Raw genomic sequence first — 21,604 nt, 5'->3', positions numbered from 1 at the left:
TCACAATGAACTCACTGCAAATGATAATTTGCTACATTGGTGTTTGCTTTAACGATTCTCAACTTTACCAAGGATCGACGGTGGCGAACACAGTTATGGCATGAAGGGAAGCGAATGACGAAATGAAGCTGCCGGTAAACGATAAAAGAAAATATATAATGCCTTCACTATAAAGTCTACTAAAACAACAATGCAAAGGCAAAGCACCAAAAAATATTATGCTCACCGCGCCATACAAAGACCGTGCCAGTTCTTCCGCTAACCGCACGTCGTCCTCGTCAGCCTTGCTGCCGATCCAAACATAGACCATGCCGTCCTCTTCGCCATCTTGCTCAAAAGGCACTTTGAGAATATAACTGCACAAACCAGAACGAACAGGGTTGCTTAAAGGTAATGAGATGCACCACAGTCAGACATATCAAACTTGAATTTATTGAATCAATATTCGCTATAAACAAAGATCAAACCATACTCTCTGAAACCTCACATGACGGTACAGTTCTGTGGCATGCTCATATGTATAAATCTCTTGTTCACCTCAAGCTCTTGATATATCAAATGCTGTGCTGCTGCACCCCTGAAAGTTGGCTTTCCTAACTGACACAAAATCATTCTCCATCAAATACATTCAAGCCCATGAATTAGCCACGTTTTGGAAGACAGCATCACACAAAGCATTGAACTATAATGTGTGTTCTGGCTGGCAGAGCGGGGATTTTATTTTTACTGCGTGAAAACAAACTTGTTTTAATGAGCTTCACCTCAATGCAGCCCTCTTATGCAACGATGCACACTCAAAACTACAGGAACTGACTGCCCTGCAGTGAAGCATCCTACAAGTGGCGTTCAATATCGCGAGAGCAATCAAGCTTCTTCAAGAATGCTAAAGACCTCGAGTTACAATACGTACGCTGATTCTACAAAAATATGACAGATAGAAGAAGGAGGACTCACCAAAAAGCTGAATTCAGGTTGCTGGCACAGGGAGGAATCTGTAAGAGGCAAAATGCACAAGACGCTTTAAAAAGACCGAAAATATGCAGCGCTGTTGAAATTTGGGCTTGCTGGTACATACTGATGACGAGAAAAATAGCGCTAAATGAACGGGGACACAAAAATAAGACAAACTTGTGTCCTCATTCATTCGGCTCTATTATTATTGCCGCCAAAAAAAAACCTACAGACCGGCAAAAAAGGAGAACTGAGAATGAAGACCAACAAACTAACATTGCAGAAATTAGTTCTGCCCCAAGTAAAACAGCAGGAACCGAGGTCGTGACAGCTTTCACTGAAACACCGAGACCTCATTGACACAAACTACATTTTGTTTTTGTTATCATTATAATTGCTGTATTGGTCTAACTGTATATTATATAGAATGTGTCCACTCTTGCTAAAACTTTTAAATAGGCCTGCAGTATTCTCTGCTTGTATTAAATAAATAAACAAAACAGAAGAAAATCATCACAAAGAATCCATTAAAGGGACTGTCTACCGTCCTTCGTTGCTCTCCTGTTTTGTGCCGCAATAAAAAGCGTACCATGTGAAGTGTCTAACCTTGCAGCGGTTTCTCGGGAAAGTGCGTAGAAATTTCTAAAACAGAACTTTTCTCCCCGCGTTATGTCTCCTTCCATAGGTGAGATGAATGCCCACAACACTGGTCGGTGCCAGTAAAAGTCGAAAACTGAAAGTGCGTGTGGTTTTTGCAGGCTTCATCAAATTTGGTTATTAATAAAACAAATATCTTAGTGGTCATTTTAGGCACACACACTTTTTTGTTGTTCTCATGAGCGGCGGCAGACGCTGTGGTTGTGTTTCTGTGCCGTTTGCAGGCAGGCATGCAGGCAAGCGAATACACACTGCTGGCAGCGCCACCTACATCAAGTAAAACTTATAATTCCTTCTTTCCGGACCGGAAGCATGCTCGTTGCCGCCGATGTGATGAACAATCTTTTAATTTCCGCCACAATTGGAAAAACTTTTTTGAGCGGTAGACAGACCCTTTAAAGAGCACAAAAACAACAGAAATACACAAGAAAAACACACACACAGGGCCAGACTGATGACCAGTCTGTCATGTTGTTAAGCTTTGTGGGTATCTCGGCACTGGCCCAGTGTGTTTGCTTTCTTGTGTCATTTTTCGTGTGCTGCTTAATTACCTTTTAAGATGCCCTTTACATTTTCTCTAATGAAAACATTCCTAAAATATAGTTTCTCATGGACTCAAAGCCAGCGCTGTCTACCACTGCCAACAGTGACAGCTGTCCTTGCGATTCCAATTGCGCTATCCCAATACACGCATACCTAATAGTCAGGAGTTCGACGAAAGTTCGTCTGGTCAGGTATCATGATGAGGATGTAGATGCGGTCACTCACCAAGTCAAGGTGAAATAACACACGAGACGTTTTGGGACCCATAAGGGTTCGTTGTTCACACTAGTTAACAAGGAATTCGTATGGGTCTAAAAACATTTCTGTGTCTTCTCACCTTGACTTGGTAAGAGAGTGAACAAGGAACCCATATGGGTCTCGAATCATTTCTGTGTTTTTTCACCTTGACTTGGTCAGAATGTGAATAAGGAACCCGTATGGGTCTCGAAACGTTTCTGTGTCTTTTCCTTGACTTGGTTAGTGACCACATCTACATCCTCAACACACATATCTCCACAAAACAAACAAACAAAGAACTGTTTTGCATGTGTCATAAAGCAGTGAGAACGGCATGACTAACGCTAAAGCTCGCAGTGATGATTACCACTATTGCCAACGAGAGCTTGCATTGCAATACAAGCTGGCACTCTACTCTCCTAATGTATTTGGGACATTAAACTCCACATATCAATCAATCAGCTCTCCTAATGTGCACCACGAATGCGTAAGTTGCTTCTGAAAAAGTTCCAAAACAGCGACAACTTCGAATGAACCTGCAGCCTTTGGATCTGAAGGTTGCAGGTTTTATCCCGACCAGCAGCAAGTTGTCTTTTCATCCACTCTACTTCACACCTGTATCACGATTACTGCAATACACTTAAAACAGCACACAGGTTACGTCCCCTAAATACTTTCCTTGGCTTCATTATCTGCCCGCTTTCATTAATGCTGAGCACGATGATGGGCGATGACCACAGTGTCAATAAATGTAACACCATAAATTGTTTCTTCCCAGCAGAAATGTGGACACAGTGATGATGACAATGACCCTACGATCGAGTGTTCATTACGCCCACCTGAACACATCTCGTGCAGATGGGGCTGCCATTGGCACGCAGGTGGAACAACTCCACCGCGTTGTTCTCCTCCATCTGAGACTTCTTGCGGCTGCCCGTGTGGATGATGAACTTGCGCTTGAAGTGCGACAGGAACTTGAGATTCTCTTGTTGCTGCGAGGATGGCGACGTTACTTATTGCACAGTCAACCGGTTAAGTCAGCTTGAAATTTCCGCATCAAGCACCATCAAAATGCTGTCACGTCATAGATTTTCGAGGCATTTACTAGGTCCTCATCATCATAATCAGCCTGACTACGTCCAATGCAGGACAAAGGCCTCTCCCATGTTCCCCCAATCAACTCAGTCCTGTGCTTGCTGCTGCCACTTTACACCCACAAACTTCCTAATCTCATCGGCCTACCAAACTTTCCGTCTCCCCTTCGTGCATTTGCCTTCTCTGGGAATGTTGTTAGTTACCCTTAATGACCAGCAGTTATTCTGCTTACGTCTTATGTGCTCGACCCATGACTATTTCTTCTTGATTTCAACTATTATATCCTTAACCCAGGTTTGTTCTTTGATCCACTCTGCTCTTTTCCTGTCTCTTAAGGTTACACCTATCATTTTCCTTTTCATCGTTTGCTGTGTTGCCCTCAATTTAAGCTGAACCCTCTTTGTAAGCCTCCAGGTTTCTGCTCCATAGGTAAGTACCGGTAAGATTCAGCTGTTATATACCGTGCTCTTGAGGGATAGCGGCAATCTACCAGTTTTAATTTGAGAGTGCTTGACACAAGTGCTCTATCCCATTCTTATTCTTCTTAGTCCTACATAGACCCTAATCAGTGAAATTGAAGTACATTGAGGAATGGATGGATGCGAAACTATCTATCCATCCATCCCTCAGCATACACTGTGGGGGCCCCAGAGTTAACATGCCGAATTTCAAAAATTTCTGTTGCACTTATGTTGTCAAAGTAGGAAAGATACATTTTGAAATACATGACATCATGCACTGAAATTTACACATGAAATTCAAAAATAAAACCTGACTTTAAAAGGCTTTCCCCTTGGGCTTGTTTGCTTATTAGGATGAGTAGTATTGGCATAGGACACGAACAGGGCGAAAACCATTATTGGTTAATTGAGAAGAGTAAAGACACCCTTTTAAACATTTCCATGACAACACTGCGCATTGCACCAGCCAAATTTAACCAAGAAAGTATGACAGTGGTGCAAATTTAAATCACGCAAAACATCACCACACATGTGGTGATATACGAACAAAGCGCATAACAGCACTAAAAAATAAAAAAAAGCGTCAGCGTACACATGCCACGTCACTCAGGTATGCTACCTGCTTCTTAGATAAGGTGATGGAAGCTGTGCTTATGCCCTAGTCATTAAGAAATGTGATGGCATTGGCTTCCATAATGAGGCAGGTCTATTCATCTTTACTTCTTGCCAAGATCATGCATCAGTGGAGCTTCGGCGCACAACCACACTTATTGCAGCGAGCTAATCTGACGCCTGTTCTCCACGTCAATCACTAGTTAATGAAGCCGGTCATTTCACTTTAGGGTTGCGTTTTTCAATTTGCACGATGTTCCCATATACGTACCTGGTGCGTCCTGAGCACCTGCAGCTTGTCCCCAAACAGGGCCTCGAACTTCTTTTGCAGGCTGAAGGTGAACGTGAGCCAGCCCATGTTGCCCGCGTCCCTCCCCTGCCAGAAGTACACCACACACGTGTAGTCGTCCTCCAGGGCTTCCTCTTCTTCCTCCGCCTCCTCGTCCTCGTCGCCGGCACCTCCGTCGAGTCCATTCTTGACGCCCGCCTCGTCCCCGTCGCCGGGCCCCTCCGCGGGCACCCAGTAGCGGCAGAGGAACACGTAGCAGTCCGCGCTGTAGAAGTGGCCTGTCGGAGAGGACAGGAAGAAACATCCTATGATTGCTTGCTCCTTAGGAATGATCAAAAAAAGTTATTGCATATCCACAAAGTGAATACTAATGACAGAGAAAAGCTAGGTTAGGGTACATAAGGCTCCCTGGGCGCGTCATAAGCCCCTCCGGACTGCTGCTAACATGTGTGACCCCTCCCAAAAATGCACGGCCGAAGCTGTGACGTCACCTTTTGTACTCCCATGCAACAGACCAGAAAGGAGGGGAAATTCCTGTCTGTTAAAAAGGTCTATAAAGGACAGACAGATGCACGTACGGATAGACATATACACGGGCGAACGCATAGACAGACGGACGGATGCGTGGACGGACAAACAAATGTACAGATGGATGCACACACGGAAGCACGTACGGACTCACGGACAGAAAGATGCATGGACAGAGTACAGTCTATTTTAAACTTATAAGCGCTACGAACGCTTCATGTACGATAAATGTAACATTTGTGTTTCCATCCGACTGGAAGCTACGACAACAACATCAATGAACATCGTGAGGGCCTTAGGAGCTTCACTCCTAATATTCAGAAGCTCTTTCCTTATTGGACAATGGGCGAAACTGAAGCTTGCTGTGAGCATGCCTAGCCAACTACTTTTCTTTCTTTCTATTGCACTGCACGATCCTCCCTTCCAACTGTTTCCTTCCTCCATGCCGGGCTCTGAACCCTCATCCACGTGCTTAGTGGTGCAACACCCTTGTTGCTACAGGCAGCGACAATAGTCAGACATTCATACGAAGGCAACAATTAAGGACGGACGTGACACTAGGAATGGTAAACTTGGTCAAAATGTTCAATTTATTAAATATAGCTTTTTTTTTCTGCAATCTCGAGATTATGTTTTACGTCATCGTTAAATATTAGAACGATATAAGCAGTAGAAGTTGAGAAAAAAGCATTTTATGGGTGGGCTGTCATCAAAACTGGGCTTTAGAAAATGCAAACCCACAGCTTTTTTTCGACACAGTGGCACCACATTAGCATCATCATAAAGAAGACAAATCGGACCTTAAAATAGCTGCAAAGCAGCAATTCTTCCATGAAAAATAAAGCCAGCTCCCAACCAAGTTCCGTTTTCATGACTTCAAGCTGGAATTTCTTTGAGGTCCATCTCTTCAGCTTTCATTTTTTTAGCAGTACCTGTCAGTGATCACTGTGCCATTTTGCAACAAATAAGGATATAGCCATTCCGTTTTCTGCACTTAGATCCTGTGACATTGGTAAGTGCCGTAAAACTGTCCATATTTGTGTGCACATCATATTGATTTTTGAAATTGGCTTTTTATAAAAGTTGTCTGTAAGACCCAGGACATTTCTAAGATTCTTTTAGTGCTTACTTAAATATTAAAAATAAACCAATAGCATTACGGCACAGAATGGGCCCTTGTAAATATCCTTAAGCAAAAATTTTGATGAACTTAAGTCTAATTTATTAATTAATTTTGGTATGACAATGAGTGTCTCTAAAGTATTGTAACTCAAAAACTACATCAGATAGCTCATAACCAATTTCAGTTGTAATATCAGCACAGCGTATGACATATGCACGCCAAGTTTCATCCCTTTATCTCCACAAATAACAAAAATGGTTTTCATTGCCATGTCCCCTCTTAAACCTGGCAGCGTGAAGGCCAAACCCCATTTGCGCGAAAATGCATGCAACAGCAACGAGCGACGTTATGAGCGACGAAACTGGCTGTTTGCGGGATGTGTCATGCAGTCGATATCTCGTGATCACTCGATCTTAGGCTTAAAATTTGTCGTCCATCGCCCGGAAGTGCAGTGCTCAAGCAGCCAAAACAAAACACTGGAACAGGATGTACATCAGTTGCTTACTCAGCCTATCAGTAAATTACATAATGTTTATGTACATGCATGTAACACATTACTACAAGAAAACAATAAACATTTTATGTACCATTGAGCAACAAAACATCTTATTTTCCGTTGCATATGGCTTACAACGTGGTACCTTTTTGTACAGATAGATAGCCTCGTGCCAGCAACAGTGAAGGTCGCATGCCAAAGCTTTCGGGTGAACGGGGTTTGCCCATGCAAGCGATCGGTTGGACAAAGGCGACTCATGTCGGATCGCTCGTCGCTGTCGTGAGCGTTTTTGTGCATGAGGGGATGGGTGTTAAAGCGACTAGTAAGTTCAAACAAAAAGAAATCACATTTCTACATCATAAACAGCTGACCCATGACAAATGACTATCGAGAAAGCATCAATTACTGAGAAACGGTGCATATAAATACTACAAATACGCGTGCGATGGGTGCATCTTCAAGGGCCGCATTTCTCTCACATCGTGCTTTTCACGTATGCCGCCACTACAGAAATCTGCAAGTGTAAGAGCTTCGATTAATTAAATTATGTAACGAGATCTCTCTGCCAGACCAATGCAGGGTCACGAGCAGTGCCGTAACGCCGAATATCAGATTTCGACCACTAAACACTACGGCGGACTTACCGAGTTCCTCTTCGGGAAGTTTCACAAACTTCTTCCCTTCGAGCACGAATGCTTCCATGGCTTCCAGGTCATCGTTCCACTCCTCCATGAGTTGCCCCTGTGGATGTGACAAGGTCACATACTAGATTCCATGACTTCAAGATCTCATCATCGAAGTAAATGTATTATATTTTCCGCTTTAGTGCAAGAACAGTACAACTACTATATTTTGTTAGTTGTAACATTTGGGACAGAAAACATAAATGCAGACGGAGGGTCTTCCAGCTGCACGAATGAGACAGAGACCTTGTGTAAAATCATACATCAGAGACGAACATTTATAAAAAGTGATAATGGATGAATGGATGAAAAACTTTTATTCATAAAAAGTGATAAAAACTGAAAAAATACAATATGTTCAGGTAAGAATAAAAATAAGACATATTATTGAAATACAAAAGCAGTAACAATAAATACACAGCTGTACTTAGATGTATTGAATCTGAAAAAAACCACAAGGAAGTTCTACTTATACACTGAAACCTCATTATAACAAAGTTGCATCTCACATAAAAATAAGCTCGTCCTATTCAGAAATTTGTGATTAAGGTATGTTCCTAACATCCTGTCTATTGCAAGAGTACTCTTCATTTACAGCGTTATAACCGATATTTCGCTATACCTGGGTTCGCATATCAAGACTCGAGTGTAGGTAACTTGACATACAAAATACAGTATACTATCAGTGAACAGAAATCTTTTAAACGGAATTGCTGCTTTAATTAATGAAACTGCCTCCTCTATGATTGGTTTCATACCTGAATGTTTAAACCCCACTAATCGCTGAGAAAACGAATTGCCGGTTAAATGGAAAATCCTTTCTTGGTCCCTTTAGGTTTCATTCAATGAGAGGCTACCGTAACTTGAATATCGAAAATATATTTAAGGAAATTTTAGAGCAGTTACAACAGAATTTTATGACGACAGACACAGTACTCGCGAGGGACATCAGCAAAAGTACTGCAGCGGCAGGCAATATACGAAACGTGTTTCACAGTTTATGCAGCGAAATATATGTGAATAAAAAACAGAGGAAAAAACAGAAAAAAAAAAGCCTCCCAACCGTGCCACCAAACGCTGTTGCACCACACTCACCGCTTCCTCTTTGGACATGGCCGGCTGGCGCGGCATAAACAGGGCAGAGAGGTCAGTCTTCGTCTTTTGGGTGGCCATCCATTTCTGAAGTGCCAAGGTGCACAAAAGGCAACACACTCACTGGTCAGAGACAGTTACCGGCAACACTAACGCTCTACGAGAAGATGATCAACTGAGTGCTATCATTCATCAAGAAACCATAGATGATTCGGGAGATGAAACTGCATTCAGGGCCCATAAGAAATATGTTCACAAGTATTACGGAATACAAGTATGCAAGCGTGAACGTTCCCCAACAGGAATAGTTCTCTCAGGTTAATGAATACTAAAAGGGCATAAGAAATAACACAAAAAGACAGCCCTAACAAGACACTGCTCCCATGGCAACAAACAATTACTTAATTAAGAACTACATTTCTTAAAAGTATTCCAGCAAGTTATACGCCCAACAACAGAACCAACCTCAGTTTGTTGCTACTCTGCTAACAAAGTTTAGTGAGCAACATTTGATGAAAAACACATTTCCAGTCGGTTTTTAAATGTGTTTGCAAAAATAACCACAGTAATGAACCAACTGCCAGACGCAACTTGCCCAGGATGCTTGCTTCCTTTCTGCTGGGTTTAAGGAACTGAAGTGTGTCCTTTGTGCCATTAACGAATAGCATAAGCAATAATACACTGTGTTATTTCGGCTACGTCCTAAAAGATCACACCAGAAGCACTATGAAGTGCCCTTGAAGGACACAGATGCTTGTGTTGCAGCTCTTCTCCTCGTGTCCTCGCTGATCGCAAGTGCTGACGTAGGAATACATTCCCTTTTTGTGTCCTTGAAAGATGCAACAGAAGTACTACAACGTGAAACTTCTGCAGTGTCTACGAAGGACATAAAGGCATACGTCTATTTCATTTGTCCTCAAAGGATATAAGTATGCATGCTTCCTGCTGTGTATCCAATAGACTTGGAGACAATTGCGAGTTTTCCCTTCATTGTGTACTTGAAAGATGCAACATAAATACTACTATTATGTGCAACTTCTGTTGTGTCTGCGAAAAACAGACTTATAGTGACGCTCCTGTCCATCAGAGTTGTACTGCTTGTGCCCCACTCTCTCTGTTGCATCCCCAAAGGTCACAAGTGCTCGTGCAGTGTTGTGATCTTGAAGAATGCAACAAAAGCTCTACATCCTGCAACTCCTGTATTCTCCTTGAAGGACATTGATTTTCTAGATCTTCCCGAAAAAAACACGAGCACTTATTCTACATGCTTCCTGATGTGTCCTTAAAGAAGCATACAGTATTTACATCATATCCTTTCTATTAGACTACAGATTTTGGCTAGAACACTACGAAATGTCACACAGAAAAAGAAAGACCAAATCGTCCCCCTTACTTGCACATGCAGCCAGTTTGGCATTTAGCAATGCAAAAACGCACAACTTGCCTGAAGGTCAGCCCCCGTTCTTGCAACAGACTCGGCTGTGCGAGTGAAGTCAACAGCAATTACGTCGTCCCAGCCGACGAATTTGGATTTGAAGACCATCGACTCTGTCCTATAAAAAAACAATGGATTTTTCTCAAGACAACAAGAGCTCATGAGACAAAGTCAGAGCCGACAATTGAGCGAATAAGTGCGCTACCAGTAGAGGTGAATGACTGAGTCATCGAATGAATGAACGGGCATGCACGAAATGAATTGACCCGCTCACCCTTCCTGGCAGCGGTTAACAATAGCGTGGCTCGGCCGGTGAATCATGCAGAGCAGCTCCTGGCAGAGCTTGAGCGCTGCCGCACGCACGAGTCTCGTCGACCGCTTGCCCAGCCAAACAAACAGGTCTGAGTTGCAGTCCAGGATGTAGACGTTTTTGGTGTCCAGCAGAGATTGCACCAGCTTGCCCTCTGGCACTTCCACTGCAAATTTCAGCGTTAGCGTACTATGGCCATTGAAATACAGATTTTTGTGCAAGTTTCTATAGAATGATGATAATTATTGCGCAAGGATAGAACGACAACGCCGAGACAAGAAGGATACGAAGGACACGTCCTTCTTGTCTTTGCGTCGTCGTTCTGTTCTCGCGCTATAACTATCGTTATGTCATACCAACTAGCCCAAGCTGCCACACTTCTAAGTTTCTATAAATAAGTTGACTTCACTGAAACAAGGCAGGTAAGGTTTGAAGCTCGACATCCAAAACTCACGAGGAGCACAAGGTGCATTATGTGGCAGTTCATAAAATGAGTATTATGGTATTAAGTAAAAACAGCAGGTTTGTGTGGGATATGCCACGCAGTCACAGCAAAAGAGAGAAGGGCAGCCTTTCTGGAGTCTGTTTTACGCTCTTTAGGGGTGACTGCTGCAAGTACTCTTGCAAGGTACTCACTAGTACACCATAGGTGGTCTCCATTCTGCAATGTAGGAAAGTACCCACTATGCCATTACACTCAAGCCTCATTATAATGAACCCGGATGTCACAAAATGTCAGTTATAACGAAGTAAGTTAAAAATAGTCTTGCAACAGATATAGTGTTAGGAATAAACGTTCATAACAAATTTTTGGATATAACGAACTTATTTTTATGTAATATGCAACTTCGTTATCATGAGGTTTGAGCATATCAAGCTGTGCAGAAGCAAGTTGCTCGCTTTGCGTCAATAAGCCACTGTCGATGAAAAATTATGGCAGAGCCCTTTGTGATGGTTTGGAAGCTTTGAACCGCCAACTAGTAATGAAATTGGCATTGCCTAATGCTTCATCATTATTACACTTTTTCATCAAAGAATATTACATCTTATGTGATTTTTTTCACAAGCAAGTTGCTCGCTTTACGTCAGTAAGCCACTGTCAATGCTCTGGCCAATAATGAAGAATTATGGCAGAACCCTTTGTAATGGTTCTGAAGCTTTGAACCACCTACTAGTAATGCAGTTGACATTGCCTAATGCCCTCATTGTTACTCCACTTTTCTACGAAATCATACTACATCTACTACTGTAATTTTTTTACCCTCCATGGTGCCCATATAGAGTCTTTTTACAAAGGAGTTCGAAGCACCGGTGTTGCTCTGTCGTAAAATGTCCAGCTGCCACACAGGAACCCTGGGTTCAAATCCCACTGAATCTTGAACATCATTTTTGCCCTGTGCATGACAGCAGTTACGGATGCCAGCAACACGAGACAACTGCGCTACCGAAATTGGCCGCTGTGATCTAGTAAAAGCTTTTGCTGTAAAAAAAGTCTCCTTATAAGCTTGGCAAGTTAATGTCGGTTCATATTTTTTTAGAACTATCATGAGCAAGATGAAGTCAGATTAAGTTCACCATTGAAGGTTTGACTGAGCTTCACATAACTGCAGCCCCCCTGATGAGCTATAACACTTGCAAAACATTCCTCTACCTTGAGGTAACTCGAGGTAGCCCATGCCGAGGCCGACCTTGTACAGGCAAGGGTGAGCGGGTGTGAAGTTTTCCGGCACGTGCTCGACCGGCTCAAAGTCTTCAAACTCGCTGGGGTCCGTGCAGCCAATGGCGCTCCAGAAGTGCTCTTCGTCCTCTTCGGATTGCGCGCACGTGATGACCTCTGAGTAGTTCTTGCGCTCATTCTTGTTGATCTTTTCAGCCAGAAGCCTGAAGAAGACATCCACACCTTTTATGCACCCTCTGAAGAAGTATCGCACAAACTGGATGCATTTACACAGAAACCTCGATATAACAAACCCTAATAAACAAATTATTGGCTATAATGAAGTAAACGAAGAGTAGTCGTTACGATTATACATCTACACTCAAACATCATTATAACAGTCAGATCTGCCAAGAAATTACTTCGTTATATCCAAAGACGCGTTATAAGCATACATTCTTAACACTGTGTTTATCACAAAGCTATTCTTCACTTACTTTGTTATAATCAATAATTCATTATATCTGGGTTAATTACATTGCGATTTTATAACAAATTCGTTTATATAACGAAGTTCTTTTCGGGTCAAATGCAACTGTGTTAGAATAAGGTTTGAGTGTATAAAAATTCAGTGCAGCTCAGGCTTCTCATTAATGAATTACTTCATTTATTCATTGGCGACCAGGAAAAGAGGTCCATGGTCCTGTTGTCTTGTCTTTTATAGACCCTTTTCAAGTACGCAAGTGTGCTTCCCCATGCTGAATGTTTTCCCATCTGATCCTAGCACCTCTTGTCCTACAAGTAGGGGCGAAGTATTAGTTGCATGCACTGGGGCTTGGTATATTGTGCGTGTTTAAGCCAAGAGAGCCGAGTCTAAATTTTCTGCACCACAGCGCAATCAAAATGCGCTGTTTCCGCCGAGTGACCAGATGCCAATTATTGGGCAAACTGCATTGCAAGAAAGCGAGCTTTACAGTAATAAAGAGGGTCAATTTGTTTCCATCCTTCGTGCGAGGCATCCCGGGTTCACTTTTACCTTCCCTTGGAGACCATGGTGTTCTGCGAGTGCCTGCCGCTCCAGACAAAAATCTTCCGGCCAGCGTCGAGCACAAAGACGTAACGCGGGTCCAGAGAACTGGGGTCCACCGCCACTGACTCGACGTGAAGCAGCCGGTTTCGGGAGTGCAGGCGATACAGGCGGACCGCATACTCCTGCATGTTTGAAAAGTGCCGCAAATTAAAATGCAAAGAAAGAAGTGTGGATGAAAATATAACTTGTCAGAGGCAGGAAATGAACCTGCGGCCTTCGAATAATGCGTCTAAAGGCCAGTTGTGACGACATCTGGCACCGAAAATTCTGGTATCCTCTTGTATATCACCACTCAAAATGAAGGAAAGATGTGTAAATTTATCGGCTCGATTTCTTTGTTAGACACAACATTACATTACTCACATCACAATTACTTCTAATAACGTCCTCTATACTTTCCTTGGCTTTCATTGTCTGATAGTTATGATTAGTAACACTCAAAATGGTCGCTCTCGCATCACCGCTGGGGCCACGATCCGCAGCGGTCATGGAAATATCACGATATCTCGCAAGAACACGTGAAGAGAATTCTTCAGGGGGCAGTCGTGCCTAGCGGTACATTTTCAGTTTTCATCACACAGTTAAAACCATTCAAAAAGTATACAGTGCTTATTATACAGTGCATTAAAGAATTATACAGTTGTCACTGCTTCGAGACAAAACAACAACTGTATAATTTCCCGTCAGTACCCCTCGAAGTATCACATGCTCGAACCAGCATGCTGAAAAGCTTTGCACGTTTTCTTCACACTGATGGTTTTCTGTCAGTATCATTTCGAGCGTAAACTGCAAGGCAGCTTATGTGCAGGACGAGGCCTGTACCACCACTGGAGGTTCATGCATGCCTCGGAAAGCAGGATGCACGCTTGCGCACGTTCTCGCAGCAATGAAACCCCGACCCCCCCCCCCTTTTTTTTATCGTGGGCATCACTCTGTGGGGCCCTACACATAGCAGCCGATAATAAACTCGACAATACATTTCATCATGTATAGCCTGCACGAAATGAACAGGTAATTAAGTGGGTGAGTTATGCACAAATTTTAGTGTGCAAGCTGGCTTTATGGCACTGCAAAAATAGTGGCTTTGTCCAATTCCCAGGGATCTTTTTTTTCCTCCTTTCCCCCTGGTTTGCAGTAGATGGTGCCTGTAGTTATGCGTGGGAGAAGCTTATATGCGAGAAGACATGGTACTTTCAGGACCCATTGCACAGCAGCTCTTTTTATTTTCAGTTTTATTTTAAGCCTATTGAAATCTACTGCAGACTTAAGGACTCTCCCTGTGATCCCCTGTATACTCTACCGTGTGTGAGCAGATTCCATTGTATCCCCGCATACTTATAATTACGTCCCTCCAGCTAATTAATTTCTGCCCTCCTCAACTGCATTTTACATTCTTTGGTAACCATTCCGTTGATCTTACAATCCACCATCCAGTCTGTCATTTGTGCAGCCCCAGTCCATTTCTTTCACTGGATGTCAACTGAATATTGACGACCCCTGAAGCATTCTGCCATTCTTCGACCTCCTAAGGTCACTCCCATCATTTTCCTTTCCCCTGCAAGCTTGCATAGACCGCACAGCACGCCAATTCATCCTCTATGCATTTATAACAGAGTTGAGTAAAAAAAAAATAGACAAGCAGAAGCTCCAAACACCAACTGGGATCCTCACTCACCACTTCCTCGACATTGTAGAAGCCGCTGGACGCCCTGTTTCCTTTGTGGTAGTTGATGTGGCCGCCGAACAGCTGCAGGAACTCGGGGCTCTCGTCCGCCTGCTCCTCGCGCACTGTCCGGCAGTGGGCGCCCAGGAAATTGCGCAGGTTCACGGCGTGGATGGCTGCACATGCCTTTTTGTCCAGCTGCAATGGGTTGCAAGGGTCACTGACCGTAATTAGAGACCACGAGTAAACGCGAGGTTCGGCGCTAATAGCGAATTGATGGAGTGATTGTGAATCGAATAGTTGGAATAGCACTTATTAACATACCATAAAGAAAAACGAGCATTTTGTCATGACCCAAACAACAGGCAGTCTATTTTAAAGAATGATATTGAATTGCTTTTCTTTTTCAAAGTGAAGTGGAAGCAAAATTGAAAAGTAACGAAATTTAAATTGCAGTAGGATGCAAGTTATACAGGGTAAAATATGTTTCAAAACGTTGTCAGATTTAGCACATATTAGCCCTTATAACATGTGTTCAGAATTTAAAAATTTAATTAGGGCACAGGTAATACCATAAAAGCTCATGCAGCCGATTCCCCTACATGAACGCAAATGAGACAAGATTTAGACCCTTACTTGGCTGCAGACCAAAATTCGAGTTAATGAAGGAAGAGACTCCAAAAAAAAAAAAAAAATGAACACCTGTATTTCTAATGAAATGCTTTATTGAATATGCATGCATTTACTATTTATACTGAACCAGCAATTTGAGAAAACTCGGAAAGAAACTCATGGCACCACACCGTTAAGATATTAAGAAGTTGTGCACATAACTAAAGACTCCCAAAACTTGAGTTCCTTCATACCGGGCTGGGCTTCCTCGATCATTATTGCATATTTCGTATCGCTGAAAAAAAAAAAGGGAAGTTCTCGAAATTTTACTGTCTGTACATTCAAAGAAGTACTGACAAAAAAATTTTCAGCTATTGTCTTCTTGCATCAAATGAAAGGTCGTGCCCTCATCAAGTGCACAGAACGTGTACTGTTAAGCATAAGTGTAGCCTGAAAAAATACGTACAATATGCTTTTAAAAGCCAGTTTCATTTCTTACTGCTCCCTGACATCACAACATGGTATGAACTTTTCATCCATGCTCGCACAAGAAACAGTGACGTTTCCATGGCCAACCTGGATCATGGCTCCGTCAACAACTGCACAAGCGGCCATTTTCGAAATTTCGGTACCTGATGTCAAGCATGTTACATGTATATCTAAATAAAATATTTTATTAGCAATTGTTGAGCTTCACACTAGCTCAGAGCCATTTCTGTACACAGCAGATTTCGATGGAACTCACCTTCGAAAAGTGGTGTCAGTAACCCTAACAATATTGTCAGAAGTTTTACATCCCAAAACCACCATACGATTATGAGAGACAGGTGTCAGTACCCCTTTATCCTCGAAGTGAGGCTTTTGAGAAAGTGCGACTTTTCCATGCATAGGTGGTTTCATGGCATAACAGAAATGCGTGACAGTGAAACTACCTTTTTAAGAAGTTCATCATTATTATTATTATTATCAGCAGCAGCAGCAGCAGCCTGAATATGCCCACTGCAGAGCAAAGGCCTCTCCCATGATCCGCCAATCAACCCGGTTTTAAAATGTTGCCAAAATGTCTGTTAGCTGCTTTTGAATACTGCAACATTTGTGCAAATGCTTGAAGCATTTGAATATTCTTCACCTATGCCCACTTATAATAAATGGTGGCGTAATGAGTAGACAAATGCCTAGCAACAAAAATGCCGTGTGCGGGCCCCTGTGAAGGAGAGGAATCGCAAGAACACACTCGTGTATCTAACCCGATTCCCCCCCCTAACACACAACCCTCGCCTTCTTCACTCCCCAAAGCAAAGTCCACAACACTGACCGTGGTTTCGGAGCCAATCCAGTAGTAGATGAGCCAGTTGAGGTTCTGCGACTCTTCGACAAACGTCTTGAGCACAATGTAACAGTCACCCTCGTAGAACTTGCCCACCAGAGCTGCAAGGTCAACAGCACAAAGCTATGTGCACGCTCACTACAGATTACAGAAGTGTGCGTTACCTCTACTTATATTTACCTCTTCGTTACCACTTATATTTACCTCTTCGTTACTGGGTTACCTCTACTATATTCCCCACTTTATTTACTTTATACATATCTCCAGGCTTTCCCTAAAGCAACGGTTAATTAACTCTTTTGTTCACCTACAGTGGAAAGGATGAGTGAATGCTTGCTCTCTCAAGAGTATAGGTTTAAAAGTTTAAAACAGGTTAGGAAATTTAAACATGCTGGCCCGAACCCTGCGCAGTACTTACACTCATCGAGGGGGTTTGGGAGGAAGTTGTCGATTTCCCAGACAAACGTCCCTGCGGGAAAGAAAAGATCGCTGTTTGAGAGCTACGTATGACTTTAAGGTGCGTAAATTCCTCGAGGAGTAAACACATGCACTCCAGAAACATGAAAAACACTTCAGTTTTTGAAATTTCATTTTGAGAAAGAAGAACTGCCCTTTTTGCTCACTTATGGAGTAAAACTAGGAGCATATACTTAGAACTATACTTGGAGCATAGAAGCTGGTATAACAAGGTTTAAAACTTAATTCGAGGGAAATGGTATGTTGAGTTAACCTTAAAGTGAAGTATTCACAATATAGCGCCCCTACACGGCAGCAAAACCACCTTTACAGAGTTAATGCAGTTTATGTCAATCTGTTTATTTCAAATACTTCAATATTTCCAATAATTTCAATTCTAATCAAAGTCGAGTATTGTAACATTAGTTCCAATATTCAAAATGCTGACCTTCACACTGCATCTGCACATAGTCTTGTGCATTGTTGCCAGAGAGTGGAAAAAATAAGAGAAAAGGTGTTCATGATGACAGCATCGTTTACGATAACCACATATTTTACGCAGCTTTAGTTAACATTACATAATCAAACCCTCCTCCTATTTTTTAGTTTTTGTGTGTAAATCAAGAGCATTCCGTTACTATGTAACCTTAGTAACCTCAGGAAGCTTGCAATCTTAGTGCACTTTTTTATGATTTTTCTGAGATCATGTGAAATGACTTTTTAGCTAAAGCTGTATAATCAGAATCCAGGGCACTAAAACATACCATTCTGCTTTTACGTTCTTTTTTTCTATTGTTTGCTTTAACCACTCTCTTCTTTGATGCCTCATGCCCCAAGAATTTCACTAAACAAATAAGAGATAACTATAAATATGATTACAGTACCTCAATCTGTAAACAATTAAGAAGATTAAATGATTACCACTGCTACTTTATTAAATGTAGCAGTGTTTCTACATTTCGTGATTGTATTACAATATCAGAGTATATTCTCTAACCCCCTACCCACATTTCTTAAAATATTGAACATGAAAAATTGTCTCGTGAGGTCGCAAGCCAGCTGAATGTTCGCAGAAAAACTATAAGCATCTGCAGTTATCAAGAGAACAAGAAAAGCAGTACCGGGCATCTGACCAACATCCTCTTCGAAGATCTCACTGTAGTCTATGGGTGGCTTCTCCAGGGCCTCGTCCCAACGCTTTGGCCTGCACGCGGGCACGAGAACACGGTAACAGCCATTGCTGGTACAGCCGGATCATTTCATGACAAAGTTGCATCAGGTTCAATGCATAAATATACATAATAAACAAATAATGCATAACACCACGTCGACAAATTTACGTTCCACTTTTACCGTCAACAGCAGTTACAATGTAATAGTGGCGCAGCAAACTTGAGGTTTAAATACTGCTTTGGTTCGGAGAAATTAGCATAGATCTTGTCAATAGCCTCGTTGGTGCAAGCTGATTTAGAGTAGTTGTAAAATCTACACGGTAGATGACAAATGACGATCCTAAGCCCATTGTTAATCACCGAATCCAATGATGCTACTCGAGATTATGCCAATCCACACCGCGATGGTATGGATTGGCATAATCTCATGAACCTAATGTCTAAGCCCAACGCTTAGCTAGCGCACTCGGTTAATGTATTTTAGTTTTTTGCCATGCAGTCCCAGTTTTTAAAACTTAAGCAGTGACCCCAAATCGTAGTAACCTGCCAATGGCGACGACTACAAAGCGGTCGTACATCTGACGAACGGCCAAAGTGTCCCTTGTTTCTTCACTTTCCAGTGAACTTCGATAAAACTTTCGCGGAGAAGACGCTGCATTAGAAACACGTATTTCGTTTCTCAGCAAGTTTTCGAGAAACTTTTCACTGCTTATGTATTTTAATGTGCCAATCCAAAACGTGCTATATTTTTCTCATATGAATGCAGTTTTTAAAATATCAAATACGCGTTCAATTGTTTGCAGCAAAGTCGTCCTCTTAACTGCGAGAGCTGCAAAGCAAATTAACGAGGCACAATAATTCGAAACGACAACAGTATGGACTGTAACAGTAACGGATGTTACAAACTCCTTTAAGCAAAACTTGTCGAATGTTGATTTTATGCAAGCGAGTAGACGTCAAGCTAGGATTTCGCTCACCAGAGTTCACTCTATAACATTTGTTCGAATTGACTTTAGGCATTCATTCTGGTTTTACGGCACTCAGTTTTCATTCCAAATTATTGTGATATGTTGCTTTGCTATGTAACCTGCATAGTTCAGAAAATCTTTCTCCTCATAAGGCACATGAAATGACTGCTACACATATTTTAAATAACAGCCCACTGTACCAGAAAAATATTTAGGTTTTGAAATCTACGGAAAAATATACAAAAGCTTCGACAGTTTCATAAAAATCCACTCAAAAATAAATAATCGCCTAAAGCAGGGTCCCTACCCTAATGTGATTGAGTTCAAACTGCATTATAAGGAAGCGACAAGCACTGACTACCCAAAGGCATCACAGATGCGAGCATTCGCTTACTTGAGGGAGTCCACACGGTCTTCCCCTCCTGAACGACCGTTTCGGTCCTTCTCCTTGGCCACATCGGTCATGCCCTTGAGGATCTTCGCTTGGTCACTGTCGGCCTCGCCTTCGCGCCGCCGCCGAAGCCGCATCTTGCGCGCAATCGGGTCCTTTACGGGGGCTGCAGTCGTGCCATTTGCACATATCAGAGGCTGAAAGCTAGCAAGACGACAGTTGACTCAGCCACACATACACGCCTACAATCAGCCAGATGACTTCTGTGGAAGTCTGTCAAAGTGTGTGCGGTCCAAATCTTCCTGGAGTGGCTGATACTAACTGCAGTACAATGTTTGGTGACAGCTTTTTTTTGTGGCTATATTTTTGTACTATATCATTCTTCTTCAACTCACCACCCTTTTTTGCCTTTTTTTCCCTTGGTGCTTTCCTTCAGACTCGTAAATGCTGTCACCGCCATCACCATCTAAAGACAGCCATGTAGCTATTTCTAACACCAATGTTGTTAATGAGACACAGTTACTGCTTACTATCATAAATAAAGCTACCCCTACCACACTTGGAAAGGCTATTGCTTTAACTTTTGCTGATAGCCACACAGCTATTACGGTAGCTATTACAAACACACCACAGCTATCAAGCACATTTGCTCTAACTACAACAGTCGCTATTACTAACAGTCACAGTTAGGGCTATTACTAACACCTATGATGGAAAAGGTGTTGCTCGATTAATAGTCAAATAGCTATCTCTGTAGCTATCGCTAACACATGTAACAACCATCAATGTGCATTGCTGCTTCTATCAGCAGCACTGAAACTATAGTGTAGCTATCGCTAACAACGGCGACAATAACAGCTATGACTGCAATACAGTAGTGAAGGCTAAAGAAAAAAATGTAACGCTTAGCATAGCCCCACAGCTATCACTACAGCTATCCCTATAGTATTATGCTGCAGCTTTCAGTGTACCTAATTTTAATAATGAAGCTGTAACCAGGACAGCTACTGTTGTCTACAGCCATGCTCAAAACTATCGCTAACAGCTACGATGACACTTACGATAGCTGTCGAAAATTATCAGGGGCAAAAAATTCGGCCACTTCCAGGCATGAAAACTGTCGAAAAGCATAGATGTAGGTGCAGAGGTGGTTTATTGCAATTAATGTACGTCTTTATGCACAAAGTCATAATCATCATCACAGTTCCATTTTATTAACAGCGAAGCTGTCCTCAGTCAAGGCTTTTGTGTTCGGGGGCCTGCGTAGATCAGAATCAAGTAGTGCCAGTATACTCACGACTCCCACCGCTCATTACTCCCACCTCACTACACTACTCTCTTTCTCACTACTACTCCTGCCACTTCTTCCACTTCATCCCCACTTCATAGCTATTTCAACCAATTTCATTCAACTAGATAAAATAAGTGACAAAGCAAAGGCTTCTTTGTAAGCCAACAGCATCACTATTTCATCAGTGTCCCCTACGTGCAAGTGGTTAAATTTTTAGGGGCAAAGCTCCCTTTAGTCTAACCATGTCCTGCGTCAGGCGCAACTGGCCAGATGGACAAACAGACAGATGGACAGACACACAGGCAGACAGAGGGATAGAGAGATGGACAGAAAGACAGACGATTCGCCCTGCTCATCATCATTCACTTCGTGGACATGCTGTGATATTTTTATTTCATTAATCACTTCCCCTCTGATCACATGTCTTGCATTATTACTACTACTACTACTACAGTTAAACCTCGT

The 21,604-nt window shown here is 42.3% G+C and overlaps 1 protein-coding gene across 3 annotated transcripts in view; it reads right to left on the bottom strand.

The window, feature by feature from the left end:
- Window positions 1-21,604, bottom strand: part of fliI (FLII actin remodeling protein) — a 41,907-nt gene that overhangs the window by 4,500 nt on the left and 15,803 nt on the right. For all 3 annotated transcript variants that reach the window (XM_075868721.1, XM_037430797.2, XM_075868720.1), the window contains 15 exons: window positions 19,852-20,014; window positions 18,439-18,521; window positions 17,280-17,330; window positions 16,850-16,962; window positions 14,935-15,120; window positions 13,206-13,381; window positions 12,164-12,393; window positions 10,477-10,678; window positions 10,212-10,320; window positions 8,771-8,854; window positions 7,637-7,733; window positions 4,828-5,123; window positions 3,228-3,380; window positions 955-992; window positions 227-356 (listed from right to left, as the gene is read on the bottom strand). In XM_075868721.1, coding sequence (XP_075724836.1) covers window positions 227-356; window positions 955-992; window positions 3,228-3,380; window positions 4,828-5,123; window positions 7,637-7,733; window positions 8,771-8,854; window positions 10,212-10,320; window positions 10,477-10,678; window positions 12,164-12,393; window positions 13,206-13,381; window positions 14,935-15,120; window positions 16,850-16,962; window positions 17,280-17,330; window positions 18,439-18,521; window positions 19,852-20,014 — 2,111 coding nt within the window. The remainder of the gene's footprint in view (window positions 1-226; window positions 357-954; window positions 993-3,227; window positions 3,381-4,827; window positions 5,124-7,636; window positions 7,734-8,770; window positions 8,855-10,211; window positions 10,321-10,476; window positions 10,679-12,163; window positions 12,394-13,205; window positions 13,382-14,934; window positions 15,121-16,849; window positions 16,963-17,279; window positions 17,331-18,438; window positions 18,522-19,851; window positions 20,015-21,604) is intronic.

The sequence above is a fragment of the Rhipicephalus microplus genome, chromosome 7 (genome assembly GCF_043290135.1).
Source record: "Rhipicephalus microplus isolate Deutch F79 chromosome 7, USDA_Rmic, whole genome shotgun sequence".
NCBI classification, from domain to species: domain Eukaryota; kingdom Metazoa; phylum Arthropoda; class Arachnida; order Ixodida; family Ixodidae; genus Rhipicephalus; species Rhipicephalus microplus.
This window is presented reverse-complemented; position numbering and strand designations above follow the sequence as displayed.